The sequence below is a fragment of the Symphalangus syndactylus genome, chromosome 10, assembly GCF_028878055.3.
Source record: "Symphalangus syndactylus isolate Jambi chromosome 10, NHGRI_mSymSyn1-v2.1_pri, whole genome shotgun sequence".
In the NCBI taxonomy this organism is placed as follows: domain Eukaryota; kingdom Metazoa; phylum Chordata; class Mammalia; order Primates; family Hylobatidae; genus Symphalangus; species Symphalangus syndactylus.
In genome coordinates this window covers 66,435,924-66,455,553 of record NC_072432.2, presented here as the reverse complement: position 1 = coordinate 66,455,553, position 19,630 = coordinate 66,435,924, and the positions used below count along the sequence as shown (strand labels likewise).

Sequence of the window (19,630 nt, the reverse complement as noted above, 5' to 3'; positions counted from 1 at the left end):
TCCTCCCTTCCTGCTTTTATTGTCTCAGTTTTACCTGAGGCCTGAAAAGAAAAACAGAACAACAAATAAGTGGAGACTGTCTCCACTCCAAGGTGAGGGGCTGGCGCCACTAATGCAGGACTTTAAAGGAGGTACAGGAGAGTTAGTGCTGCCACCCATGCTCTGCTTCTCGGCTCCTGGCTGTCTAAGGGACGGCTAGGAATTCAGCTGGGGACAAGGTGGAAATCAGGCAAAGAATATTTTGGACAACGTTAGTGTGGTGAGTCTGGGGAATGGTGGGAAGTGTTTCCTTTCACTTTCACATAGGGACAAGGGCTTCAAGAAACCACTCAGCACTTGACAGGGAGCTCTTGGAGTTCGGGGTGTAATGGACAGGTGTCTGATTCAGGCTGGAGAAATCTAGAGGGTGATGGGCTTGCTAAGTGGCCTGGAGAACAAAGCAGAGGACTGGGTGGGAAGCTGTCGTGTGACCTACAGACCTGATGTAGCTCAAGCAGGAGAGTGAGCTGGCCAGGAATTGTCTTAAGTATATTTCCCCCAGTCCTAGCTCCACCCCCAACAAAGTGCTATCTACAGAGCAGTGGACTGCCAACAGTTGGGTCTCTGTGTGGAGGTAGACAATTTGAAAACCAGGGGCCCAGAGGAGAGTCTTAAGGTGCCAGCTGCATATGAGAGATCTGCAGGAATAACAAGGGAGAGAGATCACCGAAGAACACAGTAAGAGAAAATGGCAGCTTTGCACATCTTCATAACCAGAGGAGACAACCTTGGCTCACCATGCTGCCCATTGAATTTTTTGTCCATTGAGTTGAGTTTTTCCTGCCGCTACCTCTCTTACTAGCTTCTCCTTTCCTGTGTTAGCCCTGGAGGAGCTAGAAGCAGCCTAGAGAGTAGGAGGAAGGAGGAAAAGAGAATAGGCAAAAGAGACAAGAGGCAGGTATCTGTGTCTCCCTTTCCCACCACAGGCAACAGAACTGAAACAGGCCTGAATGGGGGAGTGGCTTCAACTTTCAATGAATTAAAACATTTTTGACTATTAAATGTAACTAGCCATTCTCATGATGAAATGACATTGGTAGTTGAGAGGGAAAAGAAAAATCACAGTACCTGCTCTTGAGTTCATTCACGCTACAGGGAAGAGCTAGTTACTAATCATGAGACCCTCTTGTTCAACATGTCCATCACATATGTAGTAGGGCGGACACATCAAAGTCAGTCAGTGTTCTCCTAACCTGACTCATCATTTATGCAAATAAGCCCAGGAAATTTCCCTCCTGTGATGTTATATCTTCGGAAAAAAATGTAGGAAGTATATAAATTGCCTACTCTGTTTTAAGTGGCTTTAACTTTTAGTGGTTTATCCTTCTCACTTTAAATGTTAGGAAAGTCATCTCAGGTGATATGATGGTAACTGCTGTCAGGCTTTAATCCCAAAGATTTCCTTTTCTCTCTAACAGTTACAATGTTATGGAAGACTGTGTAAACATATGCCTGGGTGGAAATTTCCATTTGATGGCTTGCAGTGGAGGTGGTGGTGATTAGATACAGACTTGAAAGGGTTGTATTTTTTTTTTTTTTTAAAGATTCTCTTTAGGACTCATCAGATTAATGTCACCTGTTTAATGTCAGATTGCCTGTAGAGGAAGCAGTCGCAGCATGTACTTTTTTGGATGGATACCTCCCCAAAATATTTTTGAGGTGAGAAAAGTCAGATTTGATAATTGTGAGAAAAAGACATTCTTCAGCAGCACTTTTTAACAAGAGACCTACTCAAACACCCTCAAAACCACATAGAAGGTGGAAAAGAACTCACATACCTGATTCCTGAATCTGATGTTATTCTGGCACCAGGACAAGGCAGTAGAGTTGATAAAGCTAATTGCCAGTGGAACCAAAAAAGCCACTTGCAACAAACCTGTGTTATGTCTGAGAACCTTCACATCTCATACATTTTCTGAAATGTATTTATTAGTTTACAAGGCTGGATATTGTGACACGTTCAAAAGGTTAAGCAAGGCAGAAAACTTCCATTAATCATTAATGGTATTCTATAGAATTGAAGACTAGAACACAGAGAAGAAGAATTAGGGCTGGAACTGTCCTCGTGGTGATGAGCTGTACTTACGATGTCAAAAGTTGTTTTAGTTTGCTCCAAAAGCAGAGCTGGGAGAAATGGCTGGCAGTTATATGGCAGTAGATTCTAGTAAGAAATCTTTATTCCAACTGTGGCTATTTTATAACTGAAATGAAAGCAGCCTTTTGAAGAGGTGAGTTTGTTTTATCATTGTAAATATCAAAATAGATTTAAATACCATATATTGTAAAGATCCCTGAATTTAGTACAATGTATCCTCATCATCTATAAGATCACTTGCTGGGGATTATAAACTAGTCTCTTTTAAACATAGCGAGAGATTATAAGGAATATTTTTTCCAAAGGCTTACTGTGTTTTAAGACATACACAAAATAGCCCTAATAAGAACTTCTTTTCCTTATAATAAATAGGAGCTAAGTTTGTTTAAATTCCTCCCTACAAATGGAAGAGGTTATTTTTATTAGTACTTCTCTTGTGACCATTCAATAACATGCAAAGTGAAATCCTGTATTCAAATGGGGTACCCCCGACGAACATTTTGAGAAATATTTTGTTTCTAACCTTCCAGATTCTGATTTCTCATTTCACTAAAAATGTAAAGTTTTATTTCATATATTACGGGAATGTGAGTGTGCATGTGAAGGTAGTGTAAATGGGCACCACATGTTATCCCATTAAATAGTTTGAATTTAATTAACTATTTGTGTTTGCACACAGCACTTTAGAATTCATGGGCATTATATACTGCTTTAGTTAGAATGCAAACTGATGAGAGAAAAGTGGTAAACTAGATGGACTGAATAAGGCTTAAAGTGGTTTTGAAACTATTTTTGCTGGAACACTCAGCGTTGGGCATAACAGGAAGCAAGGGAAGAAGCTCAAGAGGGATATTGAGAAAGCTCAGAATTAAAATATAAAAATAACCTGTAGAGGAAGCTGTTGCACCATTATCCTTCAGGTGAGCTACCCACAATGTACTTCTGATAAAATAATTTTATAAATTCATTTGCCCAAAGAGAAGAGATCTAGCTTACAAGACAAAGCCAATGTATGTCAATCCTTGTCTCAATCTGCAAATACAGCAAATAAATACTAAAGTTAATTTGCAATGTGATTATTACTAATTGATTCCCCATTCCATGGAATACTGCTTAATAAATGTTTTTGGTGTAAAACCAGTTGAGCTCACTCCAATTCATATAGTTAAATCCTGTCTCAAATGAAACTGTAAATTATATGCTCTGTTTTCAAATGTACCACTTTGTAATAAAGAAGGTGATTTGGACTTTGATATGGCCCTAGTAAATATTGGCATAATCTTAGTGACTCTGATGAAATCACTTTCACATGAAGTGACCCCCCACAGTACTAAGTGTTTACAAATTTCACTAACAGAGTTTTTGCTTTCTGCGATAGCATGTTCTACTTTTTATCTATATTGTGAAACATTCTGGTAAGTCTTGTTTAATTCTGAACTTTTGAAAGCCAGTGTGATTTATTTTCAGGAAATCTTTGCTGCTTCAGGCACCTTACCTCTACCAACAGAGTTGACAATATTCATTCATACATGTAACAGATATTTTTTGAGCCTTACTTTGTGCCAAGCATTGGGTTCAACATTGAATTTGAGCATAAAATGGAGCCCAAAATAGACACATCCTTGCCCTCATGTAACTTTCGTTGTAATGGGGATAGCTAATAAGATACTGTCTTGTTACGAAGTTTATTAAAGTAGGTATTTGGAGCCTTCACTATTACTAGTCTCTCACTAAAACCTAATTTGGCTCCCTAGAACAGTTATTCGTATACCAAGAACATTAATGGATCCTAAATAACATTGACATAAATATGTGCTCATACAGGATGCTAGGAACTATCTCAAGTTGCTGTTTTCCTATTGTGTTCTGGAGAATCATGGGCTTTAACAGCTCTGTTGGGCATTTCATATTTTCACAATTTCATTTCTTTGGCATTTTTATTTCTATTCTGTACTGACAGACTCATCCATGTCAGAAAAGTTCAGTATATTTGTTAGTATTTTTTTTAAATAAATTTACCTTTTAAGAATATGGTTTGCAGTATTTATTCAAACTAGTCAGGCATGATATTTTTGATTTCACAGTAGTGAATTGACTTAAATAGTAAACATTATTGAGCTGGTTTAGGAAGCTGATCTGGTTATAAGAGATTTCTGTATCACTAAAAATATTGCCAATGAAAAAGTTTGAGCTTGAGTCAATGAAAAGAAATTCAACCCTTTTAATACCAAACCCAGAGACCCACATGACATCTATAGATAAACTAATCTAAAAGTTAACTGTACCTCTTAGGATGATATCAGTGGAACAAATTGAGCGTCCTTTCAGACTTTGAAAATTCAAACACAAATGAAAACAGCAAAAGATATATAGTCAATGGGTTAATTACTCAGAAACTGCAACTGCAATAGGAGACAGCATCACAGACTCACTCAAACTAATGTCCTTGGGTTCACCTTGGGTGGTAGCCTGTCCTTTGTGACTCACCAAAGTCCCAGAGGAAGCATTTTTTCCTCCGTGCATCCCATCCCACCTCTCTTTCCTTTTGTGGGTTGGTTGCCTCCTCATCTGTAATTGCTTTTGCAGGGGTAAAGATAGAGGGGGAGGTTTCTGTCTTCCACTTTTGGGATGGGTAAAGGTGATATCCCCTGCATTTAATTTGGAAGCTTAGAATACATTGAAGCACTTAGGTTCTACAGCAATATAAGTATAAATAATAATAATATCATGATAACAATTAAAATTTGAGTGCCAACAATTTGGTGATACTGTTCTAAATATTTGACATATATTACCTGCTTTAACCTTCACAAAAATTTTGTGAGGTTTGTGGTTATCACAGTTTACATCCCATGTTTACTACCTATTTTTATGCATCATTTTAAGAACATCTCCTATTTAAATTATTTCTATGAAAAATTGTACTTTAACTTCTAAATAACATATAACTTTTTGAGCACATTTTGTCCATGAGTTAGAGAATTACTCTATTGAAATTTAGTGCTATTCTTTTTATGGTATCAAAAGATTCATTATTATTCATGCCTGTCTAAAAATCTTTATCTATGACTGTCAGTCCTGGAAAAAAGTCATTCTTATTCTTCATTTTCTCCCCCCCCGCCTCTTTTTTTTTTTTGAAATAAAAAAGCTTGCAGGGTCTGGCACAGGAAAACAGAAAGGTAAGCAGATTGGTTGAAAGACTCAGGCGCTTTGGTCTTAGTAGCGACAGAGACTTGAAGTAATACTCACTAGACGTTTGCTAATAGGTCTTATAAAGGAGGCATATACTAATATTTCCTTTAAGCAAAATTGTCTTTATTTTCCATGAAAGTTCTTTCAGGGCAAAGATCATGTCTAAAATTTTAGGTTCTGGATGCCCAGCATAATTCTGGACATTTCCATAAAAGTCACTTCATTAAGCAAGTATTATAAAATCTGAAGAAAGTCTCATTCAACAAGGGATGGCACAGTCATAGTTCCACATGGCACTCCTTTGATAAGGTGATATGAACAGTAAGTGGTGGCAATTCTGCCACCCTGGCTAGCCACATATGATCTATCTCAATTAAAACTTGAGAAAACATCAACTCAAAATGGATTAAAGGCTTAAATGTAAAACCTGAAGCTGTTAAACTAATACAAGAAAAGATAGGGGAAAAGCTCCATGATGTTGGTCTAGGCAATGGGTTTTTTGGACATGACGCTGAAATCACAGGCAACAAAAGCAAAAATAGACAAATGGGATTGCATCATACTAAAAGGCTACTGCACAGCAAAGGAAAAATTAACAAAGTGAAGAGACAACCCACAGAGTAGGAGAAAATATTTGCAAACCACATATCTGATAACAGGTTAATATACAAAATGTGTAAGGAATTCAACTCAATAACAAGAAAACCAATAACCCATTTAAAACACTAGCAAAGAACCCAAACAGACACTTCTCAGAAGAAAACATACAAATGGCCAACAGGTTTATAAAAAATGTTCAGCATCAGGAATCATTAAGGAGATGCAAATTAAAACCACAATGAGATATCACCTCACACCTGTTAGAATGGCTATTGCCAGAAAGATTGAAAGATAAGGCCAGGCGTGGTGGCTCACGCTTGTAATCCCAGCACTTTGGGAGGCCGAGGCAGGCAGATCACGAGGTCAGGAGATCGAGACCACGGTGAAACCCCGTCTCTACTAAAAATACAAAAAAATTAGCCAGGCGTGGTGGCGGGCGCCTGTAGTCCCAGCTACTGGGAGATGCTGAGGCAGGAGAATGGCGTGAACCCAGGAGGCAGAGCTTGCAGTGAGCCGAGATTGCGTCACTGCACTCCAGCCTGGGTGACAGAGCGAGACTCCGTCTCAAAAAAAACAAAAAAAAAAAAAGAAAGAAAGGTAAGTATTGGCGAGAATGTGGAGAAAAGGGAACTCTTTTCCACTGCTGGTGGAAATATACATTAGTACAGCCATTATGGAAAACAGTATGGATGCTTCTCAAGAAACTAAAAATAGAACTACCATATGATTTAACAATACCACTTCCGGGTATATATCCAAAGAAATATAAATTAATAGGTTGAAGGGATGTCTGCCCTCCCATGTTTACTGTAGCATTATTCACAGCTACCAAGATACTGAAACAACCTAAGTGTCCATCAACAGATTAATGGATAAAGAAAATGTGATGTATTTATATAGTGGAATACTATTCAGCCTTAAAAAGAGAAGGAAGGGAATTCTGTCATTTGTGACAACATGGATGATCCTGGAGAACATTATGTTAAGTAAAATAAGCCAGGTACAGAAAGAAAAATACTGCATTATATCATATATGGAATCTGAAAAAGTTGAACTCACAGAAGAGGAAAATGATGGTTACTAGAGGCTGCAGAGAGAATAGGAGGGAGGGAATGAGGAGCTGCTGGGAAAATAGTGCAAAATTTCAGTTAGACAGGAGGAATGTTTTGAGATCTATTTTGTGTCAGGGTGACTACAGTTAATCATGTATTTTATATTTCAAAATAACTTGAGTAAATTTCAAATGCCTCAGAAAAAATGATAAGCAGTGAGATGGTAGAGGAGTTCACTGATGATTTTATCATTCCCCATTATATATAGATATCAAACTATTCCATTGTGCCCCAGAAATGTATATAATTATAATTTGCCAATTAAAAAACAGTACATTTTAAACCAGAAAACACTGTACATGGGTGATTTCCTTTCACTGTTTCCTATCAATATACACATCTAAATGACTACTGAAGTTATACTGTATAAGCTGAAATCAAATTATGCAATCTAATGGAGAGGATATATTGGACGTGTATCATTATTTATGCCTCTGTCATCACACATGTTTTTGTCAGACAGATCTCCCAAGCCATTTAAATGCATTTTAAGTCCAACAGATTGCATTATCTTGTATAGGAAAATTTGTATTTCAAAGATTAGTAATTTATCTTTTTAAAATTATAAAAAGTAGATATTTGTATATTAATTTTTAGTATGGCCAAAAGATTTTTATGGTGCTTGTCTGCTATAGTGATGTGTTAGCAAGATTTTTTTTTCATGAATGGAATATAATTTTCTAATTTTCTTATTAAATCCCAGTAAGAAACTGAAGGCTTATTATTGGACACTTGTAAGAACTGTAATTTAAATGGGAAATTTCACTGTCAAGTACTCAATGCTATTTTGTGTTAACCATTGTGATATACATTGCTTTAAGTGCTTTTATAGCACTTCCTTTGTCTTAGTAAGGCTAAAGAGAGCCTTTTAAACAAATTAATAATGAGCTTTGCAGAATCATGTAGATGGAAAATGGAATGCCAATGTTTTCTACAGGATATATACTAGATATTACATTCCAGTTGTCACCAGGATATAATTCCTTAGACATATTTGATAAGAAAACTTAAAAGGAACACTCACTTCAGTGTTAGCCTAGTCAACAATCCAACGATGTATTTTGTTATTTATATTTTTAAAAATCTAGTATGTAGGCTGGGCACGGTGGCTCACGCTTGTAATCCCAGCACTTTGGGAGGCCGAGGGGGGCAGATCACGAGGTCAGGAGATCGAGACCACGGTGAAACCCCGTCTCTATTAAAAATACAAAAAATTAGCCGGGCGTGGTGGCGGGTGCCAGTAGTCCCAGCTACTCGGAGAGGCTGAGGCAGGAGAATGGTGTGAACCCGGGAGGTGGAGCTTGCAGTGAGCCGAGATTGCGCCACTGCACTCCAGCCTGGGCGACAGAGCAAGACTCCGTCTCAAAAAAAAAAAAAAAAAATCTAGTATGTATTTGTCAAATAAAAGTGTTTTCATTTTAAAACCAATTATACCTAATATTTGCAGCAAAATAACAAATTTACTTTCATGTAGTAAAATTTGAAGACTGAAATATGTTATTCTAAGACTGTGCTCTTGCTATTGTATTTTTAAATAGATAACAAAATCAGTTATTTCCATATAAAAATATTCTCACTCATAAGTGGGAGTTGAACAATGAGAACACATGGACACAGGGAGGGGAACATCAAACACTGGGGCCTGTCAGGGGGTTGGGGGCTAGGGGAGGAATAGCATTAGGAGAAACACCTACTGTAGATGGTGGGTTGATGGGTGCAGCAAACCAACATGGAACATGTATACCTGCAGGTTCTGCACATGTATCCCAGAACTTAAAGTTTATATATATATATAAAAAAAACAAAATAAAACCTACATAGGAATTCAGCTGCATCAGCAGATGTGAATGTGGAAGACATATATAACTACATAACACTCTTTGTATACTCCAATAAATCTTTCTAAATCAGCTTTCAAAAAAAAGTTATGTAAGTTTCACTTCTCTAGGATGAAAAACACAATTTGTTAAATGTAAACATATTTAAACAATTCATATGTGATTTCATTTATAGAGAATAAAAATGGCTGGTAACTAATTATTTTGCCTGTTTTAAACGTAAAGATACGATCATTTGTTAATATTATTTTCTTTAGGTAGTGGTAAACCTCAAGTTACTATTTTACCATGACACCCAGGTTAGCAAACCCAAATGCTCATAAGATCTAGGAACCACACAACTTACATTTGATCCAAGGTAAGAAAGCATTAAATGCCCAGTAGTGAAAACTGAGGGTTTAGTCCAAAAGGAGGAGTCACAATTCAGCTCCAGTTCATCATTGCCATGTGAAAATTTGGCCGTTATTACCACACCTTCCTGTGTTTCCAGAGAAGCTAGAAATCTAGATTTTTATGTAGAATCTCCAGGTTTTAAAATGTTGACAAGTTAAATGAGACTTTAAAGGCAGACTTAAAGAAACTTTGTTGGCCCAAACCACGAGGGCCAAAGAAAACATCCATAGGAGGCTGTATTTTATCATGATTTAAGATAGAGGCTTTGGATACAGACCACCTGGATTTGAATTCCTGCTATCCTGGGTAATAGTGAGACTGCTGGCAAGTTGCTTATCCTCTCTGTTCTTCCTCAGTTTTCTCATTTGTAAAATGAAGATGATTGTATCCTCAGGAAACAGAATGTTGCTGTCAGTTATTATTGTTATTAGCTAAATCCAATTATTTCATGATCCTTGTTATACATATGAGTATATATATATATATATATATATATATATATATATATGTACATATCTATCTACACACACACACACACACAGACACACACAGACACATCAGCTATCTCCTGGGAGCATGGCATTATATGAAAGAAAACCCTAAAGCCACCAATCTTTACGGAACCTGAGTCTGATGGTAGACATAAGTATACAAAATCACAATTTTGTAATATTACACAAAAATTTATTGAACACCTACTAAATGCCAAGTAGTGTTCTATAACTGGGAATTACAGGAAATAACAAAAGTTCTTAGTTTCACAAAGCTTACATTCTACATTTGTTACAATAAGCAAATGAACAACCAGTGATAAGGCAAGGTACTAGGTGCTAAGAAGAAAAAACAAATCCAAGTAAGAGGATAGAAGATAATGAACCGGTAGGTGTTATTTGTGGTAGGTTGGCTAGAGAAGCCCCCTCTATAAATAGACTTGGAGTAGATGCCTGAAGAAGGTGAGGAAGGGAGCTATGAGAATATCTGGACAATCAATGTTCTAGGAATAGAGAAGAGCTAATGCAAAGCCCTGGGGTGCAAAGGACTTAGAGTGTGAGATAATGTGGAGGCCAGTGTGGTCAGATCAGAACGAATGAGAAAAATAGGAGAGAGAGAAAGAGAGAGGAAGCAATGGGTAGAATGAAGACGTTAGATGACCAAAAATGTTGGGGAAGGGCATCATCAATTCCTTTTAGAGATTTCTTCGTTTTCTCCTATCCTAAATAGATTAAGCTGGTGGTGTTTTATAGAGTGTGCACACTTATCCTTATATTATATAATGGTGACTGCATATGTGGCATTGCACCTGATATCAATAAGATGAAACATTGCTATTGATTTTCAGGGAGGTTAATATTGCTCTCAATGATGAGAGCTCTATGACATCAGCCCTTGTGTAGGGCTGTTTTGACAGGGAAGGAAGAGAAAGAAAAGTGTAGCTCCCCCACCAACCCAAAGGGAACTTTCTTCTTGCAGTTTTATATCATGTTTAATAAAAAAAAAAGATGCCGTGAATGAAATGCTTAAAGCAAAAAGGAAAATGTTCATTATAAAAACCTGTTTTTGCCAACAGCTCTTATCAACTACAGTGGTTTATTTCCTGTTGGCATGATTACCTTAATAATTTTGTAGCTGTGTCACAACCCTCTGATCTTTGACAAACCTGACAAAAACAAGAAATGGAGAAAGAATTCCCTATTTAATAAATGGTGCTGGGAAAACTGGCTAGCCATATGTAGAAAGCTGAAACTGGATCCTTTCCTTACATCTCACACAAAAATTAATTCAAGATGGATTAAAGGCTTAAATGTTAGACCTAAAACCATAAAAACCCTATAAGAAAAGCTAAGCAATACCATTCAGGACATAGGCATGGGCAAGGACTTCATGTCTAAAACACCAAAAGCAATGGCAACGAAAGCCAAAATTGACAAATGGGATCTAATTAAACTAAAGAGCTTCGGCACGGCAAAAGAAACTACCATCAGAGTGAACAGGCAACCTATAGAATGGGAGAAAATTTTTGCAATCTACTCCTCTGACAAAGGGCTAATATCCAGAATCTACAAAGAACTTAAACAAATTTATAAGAAAAAAGCAACCCCATCAAAAAGTGGGCAAATGATATGAACAGACACTTCTCAAAAGAAGACATTTATGCAGCCAACAGACATGTGAAAGAATGCTCATCATCACTGGTTATCAGAGAAATGCAAATCAAAACCACAATGAGATACCCATCTCACATCAGTTAGAATGGCGATGATTAAAAAGTCAGGAACCAACAGATGCTGGAGAGGATTTGGAGACATAGGAACCCTTTTACACTGTTGATAGGAGTGTAAACTAGTTCAACCATTGTGGAAGACAGTGTGACGATTCCTCAAGGATCTAGAACTAGTAATACCATTTGACTCAGCCATCTCATTACTGGGTATATACGCAAAGGATTATAAATCATGCTGCTATAAAGACACATGCACACGTATGTTTATTGTGGCACTACTCACAATAGCAAAGACTTGGAACCAACCCAAATGTCCATCAATGATAGACCAGATTAAGAAAATGTGGCACATATACACCATGGAATACTATGCAGTCATAAAAAGGATGAGTTCATGTCTTTTGCAGGGACATGGGTGAAGCTGGAAATGATAATTCTAAGCAAACTATCACAAGGACAGAAAACCAAACATCACGTGTTCTCACTCATAGGTGGGAGTTGAACAATGAGAACACTTGGTCACAGGGTGGGGAACATCATAGCCTGGGGCCTGTTGTGGGGTGGGGAGCAGGGGGAGGGATAGCATTAGGAGAAATACCTAATGCTAAATGACGAGTTAATGGGTGCAGCAAACCAACATGGCACATGTATACCTATGTATCAAACCTGCACATTGTGCACATGTATCCTAGAATTTAAAATACAATAATAATAAAAAAGAAAACTTGAATAAAAAAAAGAAAAGAAAAAATGCAAAAAAAATCTTTTTAGTGCTCTGTTAACAGAGCGTGTAACTTAAAACTGAGATTTTTTTTGGTGTAGTTTAATTTTAAAAATCAATTTTTATAAATGTTTCCTGGTCGTTAAAGGTAACTTCTCTATCTGCAAGTTAAAAAAAAATTTTATAGCTGTGTCACCAGTCTTTGTTACTTGGTTTCTTTGGAAGGGAAGAGGGAAAGATATATTGTATATTAGTATTCCATCCATTTCAGTCCTAGGGGAAGAAGCTACTTATAGGCAACTGGCAAATACTGCCTTGTTGCTTCTCATAGGGTAGCAAAAGTGGACATTTGCTTATGACACTATCCAGATTTAGCAGATTTGGTAAGCTGTTTTCTCTAAGATGTACCCAGTGGCTTGGGAACAAGATTCCCAATGCTGTTTGATAGGAGAGGGCTGGCTTAACTGGAACCTGTCCAGTAAAGGTTCATCTGTAACAGTATCCATTTTAGACCCAAGGTTTCCAAAGAGTAGTTCCACAAGTATAGACATTGTAGAAAAGAGTCAATATGTTTAGACACTCTGAGTTAGATAAGATTTCTTTCCTGTAGTGTTTCTCAGAACCTTTAGGACAACAGAGACATCGATTGTGAAACCAGCAAGAAGGAATAAAGTATGGCTCATTTCTTAAATATGTTTGGCCACAGAAACTTCTTTTCAAGGTAAGTCTTGAGTGTAATATATTTTGAAGCAGGTACTTAAATAAATGCTGCGGGTGGTCAGCTCTCTAGAGCTGTAACAGGCAGAGAAAACTGCAATCCAAACCAATCCCCCACAATACAAGGCTACTCAGAACCTAAGAGTCCTCAGAACTCCTTTAATCTCCACACTTTGTAACTTCCTTCCAGGAGAGAACACAGCTAGCTTCTAAGTAAACTGCTGACTTGGTCTTTGGGTCATGCTCAGGTATTAGAGAATAGAGAATTGATAGATCAGGACTACTCTCCCCAGATATTGAATGTTAATACTTACAAGTGTATTATGTGTGTCTCAAGATATCATCTGGCATATGGCATGTGGGTTATAAGAATGAGTTTAGATCTTCAAGGGGACTGACTGGAGGTTTTTAGCATCCATTTCATCAGAATCTGAGGACTGCTGAGAATGTTGAAATAGAGATTGCAGAATGCTCTGTTATTCTCCAAAGGACACTGTCATTCTTTGAGGTGAAGCCAATGCACACCTATTGAGTCAGCAGTCTAAGATGGTGATTCATGCTCCTGGTTATGGCCTCCATATATAATTCGAATCCCTAGCCATTACTGGACCTTCTGTGTCTGAAGATCCTGATCTGAACCTGCTTCAATAGGATTTTTCAGGATCAGATCTGCCCCAGCAAATCCTCAGCCAAAAGAATAAGACTTAAAGGGATTTCTTGGAACATGGCCTATTCAGAGGTCTTATAAGGGACACAATTTATGTTGCTTTTTTATACCCTATGCTGTCTGGGAAAGACTTTGTAGTCTTACCTAAGGATGCATAGCTTACTTAAGAATTGATGGGTAAGACGAGTTAAATTAATTTGAATGATGAAAGTAAGATCAAGAAAAAGTAAATGTAAGAAGAAGAATAAAAAGTCAAGAGTAAGGTTATTCATGTCACAGTTAATAACTGATAATTCTTGGGAACACACATTTTATTCCACTGGTAAAATACATTACTAATATGAATAATAGTGTACAAATTAGGTGAGGCTGTTAACTGACAGCACTAAATGAAAATCTTAATTTTGCAAAGCAGGATAAATGCAGATGTCCCTTGTGAACATTAAAGAATCAGCCAGAAAAGTAAATTGAAGCTAATGATGAAAAGTTTCCCAGCTGTAGAATTCATAAAGTTGTATATTTCACATAATCTCAATTTGCATCATGTAAAAAAGTTTTTAAACATTGCCCAAAGATAAATATACCATCTGAAGAATAATTTCAATGAAAAATATAACTCAATTATCTTACTTGTGGTTGTGTTTCCTAGCTATAGAAAAATTTTATGTGAGGGATATTTTAAAAAATACAATGCATTTTCAAATATTGCATGTATAGGATTCCTCTAAAGAAATCTCTAAGTTGACATCACTCATCATTGGCATGGTATATTACACTCTCAAAGGTAATAAATATTTGAAGTCTGAATGCTTAATGGTGGATCACAGTCTTTATATGCATTTTATGTGAGGGATATTTTAAAAAATACAATGCATTTTCAAATATTGCATGTATAGGATTCCTCTAAGGGGATCAAAGAAATCTCTAAGTTGACATCACTCATCATTGGCATGGTATATTACACTCTCAAAGGTAATAAATATTTGAAGTCTGAATGCTTAATGGTGGATCACAGTCTTTATATGCATTATCTTGTAACAATTAGCAAATGTCTAATTTTGAATCATTCTCTTTAGATCTTGCTTATCAACAAAGGAGGGAGGGATAATTGACAAATTATATCATTCCATTTACTTTCTTTAACAAGATTCTGGTGTTGATTTCTTTGTCGATTCCAGTTCAACATTACACGGCACTGTGGAGCTCTGATGAACGCCTCTCCCCAGCATATTTACCAGTTCTCCTGTTTCTTACTTTCTATTTCATTTTTAAGTGATAATATAAAATTAAACTAGTAAGAATTCCTGTAAATGGTCACAACAAAAGAAATCTTACCTCTCTCTAAAGCATGTCCAAATGCCACAGCAAGCAGTAGTACCAGGACCCTCTTCATTTTTCTACCAGAGTCTTGCAGCACCTCCTGTCTCCTGTAGGTGACCATGTAAAAGTGGTAGCCAAAAGTAATTGGTTTCCTTTTTACAAAGATTCCTGACAATGAATTAATCAATTATTAATCTCTACACAGAAGCAAGGGGCTGTTATCTTTGGCCCAAAAGAGATAAAATAATATCAATCAAGGTAAATAGACACCCTGGGGATACTGTAGTGGAAAATCTAGGAGATTTTAATCATTAACTTTGTCAAAGTGCAAAAGAGCCAAGGTATATAGATTATTTTCCACTGCTGTTCCTCACTGAAGTTTACTTAATATGCTAGTAACGGACACCTTCTTCCCCTGTATAGGGCTATGTGTCTTCTTTGGACACCCCATATTTCTCATATGTAAGTGGACAATTGGAAATTGTCTCTTTACCTCTCTTCCTCTCTTTGTTTAAATCTACTACAAATAAGCATTACCTTAAAATATTGCAGACCAGATGTTCTAAGTAAAAGGGGAAAAAGAGTGAGAAGCCAATTCAACATAATATTTTAAATCCATAATTCTGATGCTATGAAGTAATCTTATTTGAGATGATGGCATAGTACTTTGTATTTCTATGCTATATTGCACTTTGTGGAGCACTGACATATATATTAAAAATAACCTTTGAAGTGAGGCAAATAACTGGAGAGATTAAATGGCTCACCACTGCCAATCATAAAAAGTTAGTGGCAAATCTTGGACTCCCTACAGTGATTTTAAAACTCCTTCTACTAATAGTTTACAACTAGTATATTTTATGGGCATGTAATTTGAGAGCTCAGAGAGGCCCTGTAGGACATGAAATCCAACATCTTCATTTTACAGAAAAGTGAACTGAGCACTGGGTAAATTCTGTGACTTGTCTAGAGAGTCATAGGTAGAGAAATAGATGAGTTCCACTCCTGGTTTTTGCAGTAGCCCTCTTTTCAGGAAATGGTCAGGTACGGGTTGTTACACAGGCTCTAAAATCAAATCCCTACTCAGCTTTCATGGCTGTGTAAACTTGGGAAATTTATTTTACCCCTCTAAGTTTCATTTTCCTCATATGCAATGTGGTGATAACTCAGTACATTTGACACAACATTGCTATGAGGTTAATTAAGGTAATCTGGGTGCAGGGCTCATGGTAACATCCATCACATAGTAACATGGATTAATGTCACCTATTACTCTTATTCTAGTTATTGCCACTTTCTCCCACTGGCTTTCCAAATTTATAATATCTGAGAAGGTCAATGGAACTAATGAGGCCATTGGAACTCAGTGGAAGAGTTTAAAGACAGCTCCGTGTCCAGGGTCTCACAGATAAGTGATTTAAAACTTCATTATCAACTCAGTAACCAAGGATTACCTACATGGGCAGAGTCCCTCAAAATTTCAGTAAACCAATTTAGGTAGTTACATGTTTAGTCAGATTTTCTATCTATATTGAAAATCATTGAGTGTTAGGTTCAGAAAATAGAGTCCAGCTAGTTGGAAAAAGATACCTATGCCAGATCAAACACAAGTATTTCTATAAGGCCAGTGGAAATCCATATGGTCAAGGAGATAGCTTTCCTGTCCAAGAGCCAACTCTATCCTGTTCAAGGATCAACTTCCTGATTACTATAAATCTAAATTTTCAGTTCCCTTTGCCTGAATTCCTAGTTTACTGTGCAAGTTAATTTAAAAATGTATTTTAGTTCTATGGCAAATTATTTGGAAATGAAACTCCAAATGAGTGTGAAAAAGTTTAAAAAGTACTCAGAACCCCAGAACTCAGAGAGGTAGGTAACACATTAGCATATTGCTACAGTTTTAATTTTTCTTTAAGATAATATACTGTATTTATACTTCTGTATCCCTTTTATTCAACTGTATTTCAGTCATCTTCTGATTAGTTCATTCAAAAAGACACACTCAGATTATTTTCAACGAATTTTGATACAGAGTTTAAGACCAGCTCATTCTTTCATTTTTTAAAAAATTAAACTTTATCTCTGCTTTTGCAATAACATTTACCACGTTTGTTTAATGATAAACTACATGTAGCAAGAATTGCAACATCTCATTTAGATGCCCTCTTGAGAAATCTCTATACAAGCTGCCAAATGCATTCTCTTGGCTGAATTTTTCTAACTGAAATTTGGCAAAACAGGCTAGTAGCTAAATATATGAGCCTTTTTTTCAGTCTTATTTATGTAACTTTCCTTAATCTTTCAAATGTTGATTGCTTACTGTGATTCTAAAACTGGGAAGAAATAATCATAATTGGCCTAAATGAGAGGCCTCATGTGACAATGATTACTCTAGTAAGTCAGATGGGGAAAAAATGGGTGAAAAAGACCAAATCAAACCTTCTGACATTGTCTATGACAGCAGCAGTTATAGCAACTCAGAAACGTATCACTGAAATACATATTTAACAAGAATTATTTATTGAATATATAAGCAGTTGAATTTTGCAGGAGCTGTTTTTCCTGTATAAAACTGATTTGAAGTAGCCTCTTCCCTCTTTCCTCTTTTTCCATCTTGCCATTGGCTTCAGAGGAAACGCAAATCTCTCCCTAACTAGGGCTAGTTCCAGGCAAAATTGTGAGGCAGATAAAGCCTGTCTTTAGCTCTTTTGTCTAACCCATGTATCTTCTTTTAGTAAGGCTTAGTTACTAAAAGATAACACTGATAACTGCTCTTTATCAGAACAGGATCTTCCTTTAATGCTGTGACAGGCTTCTAAAAACTCTTAGAGTACTCCTGTAGAAATGACCTTCTTCAGAATGATTTTGTCAGAGTGTCCTCTTCATTCAGATTCTCTTTATACTATTAAAATGCATTATCAGTATCTTTTCCTGATAAATGACCTGATGAAATTGATATTAGTGGATCAAAGTAATATCCTTAAAGTTGATGTACAGAGAGGAACAGAATACAATCCAGGTTTCAGAAAATTCTTATAGCCCAGCCATTTAGCTATGATTGACTTCCATGAGAAATTCCAATATCCTTGTAATAAATCTCTTTTTACTTAAGCTTATTCTAGCTGAATTTGCAATTAAAGGCATTCTAACTAACCTGCCTTTAAATCATTCTCCCCTCTGTTGCTGTCACTATTTATCAAAAATGCAAATAAGACTGTGTTACTGCCTCCATATTTAAAATGATTTAGGCCAATGCCTGTGCTTAAAGTTCGTGAATTCATCCTACTTACCTCTAAAAAGGATTATTTGCCGTGCATGTACATTAAAATTAAGTACAGCTGAACTACTTGTGGTTCACTGAACACATTGTGCTATTGAGCTTTCCACAGTCTTTGTTCACATTCTTTTTTTTCCTTACTCTATTTTATGTGTTTGTTGTCCCTTGTCCGTCAACCTTTCGTTTATTCATTTAACATATATTTAATTCATACCACTTTGTACCAAGTAACATGCAAGCTATTGGTACTACCATGTCAAAAGATCTACATGGCTCTTCCCCTCATGGATCTTCTTAGTCTAGCTAGGAAGACAGAGGTTGAAGACAAAATGACAAGTGTGCTGAGTTGTGAGGGTGCAGAGAGTAGGAGGGGTAAGAGTAGATACAGTGAAACAGTTTGAAGACTGCTTTAGAAGTCCAAGCAAGGGGTGACAGAAGTGTGACCTGTGGTGCTGGCAGAGATGTGAGATGGTTTAAGATACAGAATCATCAGAGAGTGGTAATTGACTAGACTTTGGCTGAGGGGGGAAGAGTGAGAAGTTATGCCCAAGTTTCTAGCTTGTGCAAGTGGATGGATATTAATGCCAATCTCCAAAATAGAAGACACTGAAGAAGACACACAGTCTGAAGGAAGATGTGTTCAGGTGGAATTTTGAATAGGCAGCTGGGTCCATGACTCTGGAGCTTGGAAGACACCCAAAATTTCCAGGCTGTGCTGAGTCCACCTCCTCTGTGCTTTGCTCTCCCACAGTACTCCTACTGTAGCTAAATCACCTTCATTTTGGTATTCCCAACAGCTATCACAGATAGAAACTGAATGTAGTAAACACTAGTCATAATCAGTTTAATGAAGGAATTTAAATGCCTAGAAAAATTTATCAACCCTGGATTTAAAAATGAAAGACATGCTAGAATTCCATAATTCGTTTATGCTCACTGAAATCCAGGTATAATTTGAGTAATCATGGTTTTCATGAACAAGTCAATTCATTTTTAATTTTACTTGGATTTTCATGAAAATCTGCAAATGATTTATTCATATTTTAAAACAATAGGGGCGGTTATAGAAATATACTCCACAGAGTGCAGGAGTTCAGAAAATGCTGACAAATAAAAATGAGTTTATTAACCAAATGGTTTCATTTATTTTAAAATAAAAATTTGAGGTAAAATTAGAGATAAATTGACTTCTGCCATGACGCTCTTTACTAAGGCTGTACTAGTTTATGAGGTCTTGTATAACAAACTGCCAAATAACCATAACTTTCCCAAAAACACTTTCATAAAGAAATATACATCCCTGAAGAGAAACATATATTTAAGAGAAATGATGGTTCATACTAGATGCAAATGATTTTATCTTCTGCTTGAAAAAAAAAACAGAAAGAAAGAGAGAAAGAAGGAAAGAAAGAGAGAAGAAAGAAAGAAGAAAGAAAGA

General features: G+C 36.5%; 1 protein-coding gene across 3 annotated transcripts in view; it reads right to left on the bottom strand.

The window, feature by feature from the left end:
• Positions 1-19,630, bottom strand: part of GC (GC vitamin D binding protein) — a 64,978-nt gene that overhangs the window by 29,022 nt on the left and 16,326 nt on the right. For 2 of the 3 annotated variants that reach the window (XM_055297373.2, XM_055297374.2), the window contains exon 2: positions 14,931-15,022. In XM_055297373.2, coding sequence (XP_055153348.2) covers positions 14,931-14,988 — 58 coding nt within the window. In that variant the 5' untranslated portion in view covers positions 14,989-15,022. Of the gene's footprint in view, positions 1-14,930; positions 15,048-19,630 lie in introns of those variants that run through there. The other variant, XM_055297372.2, reaches the window with a different exon arrangement.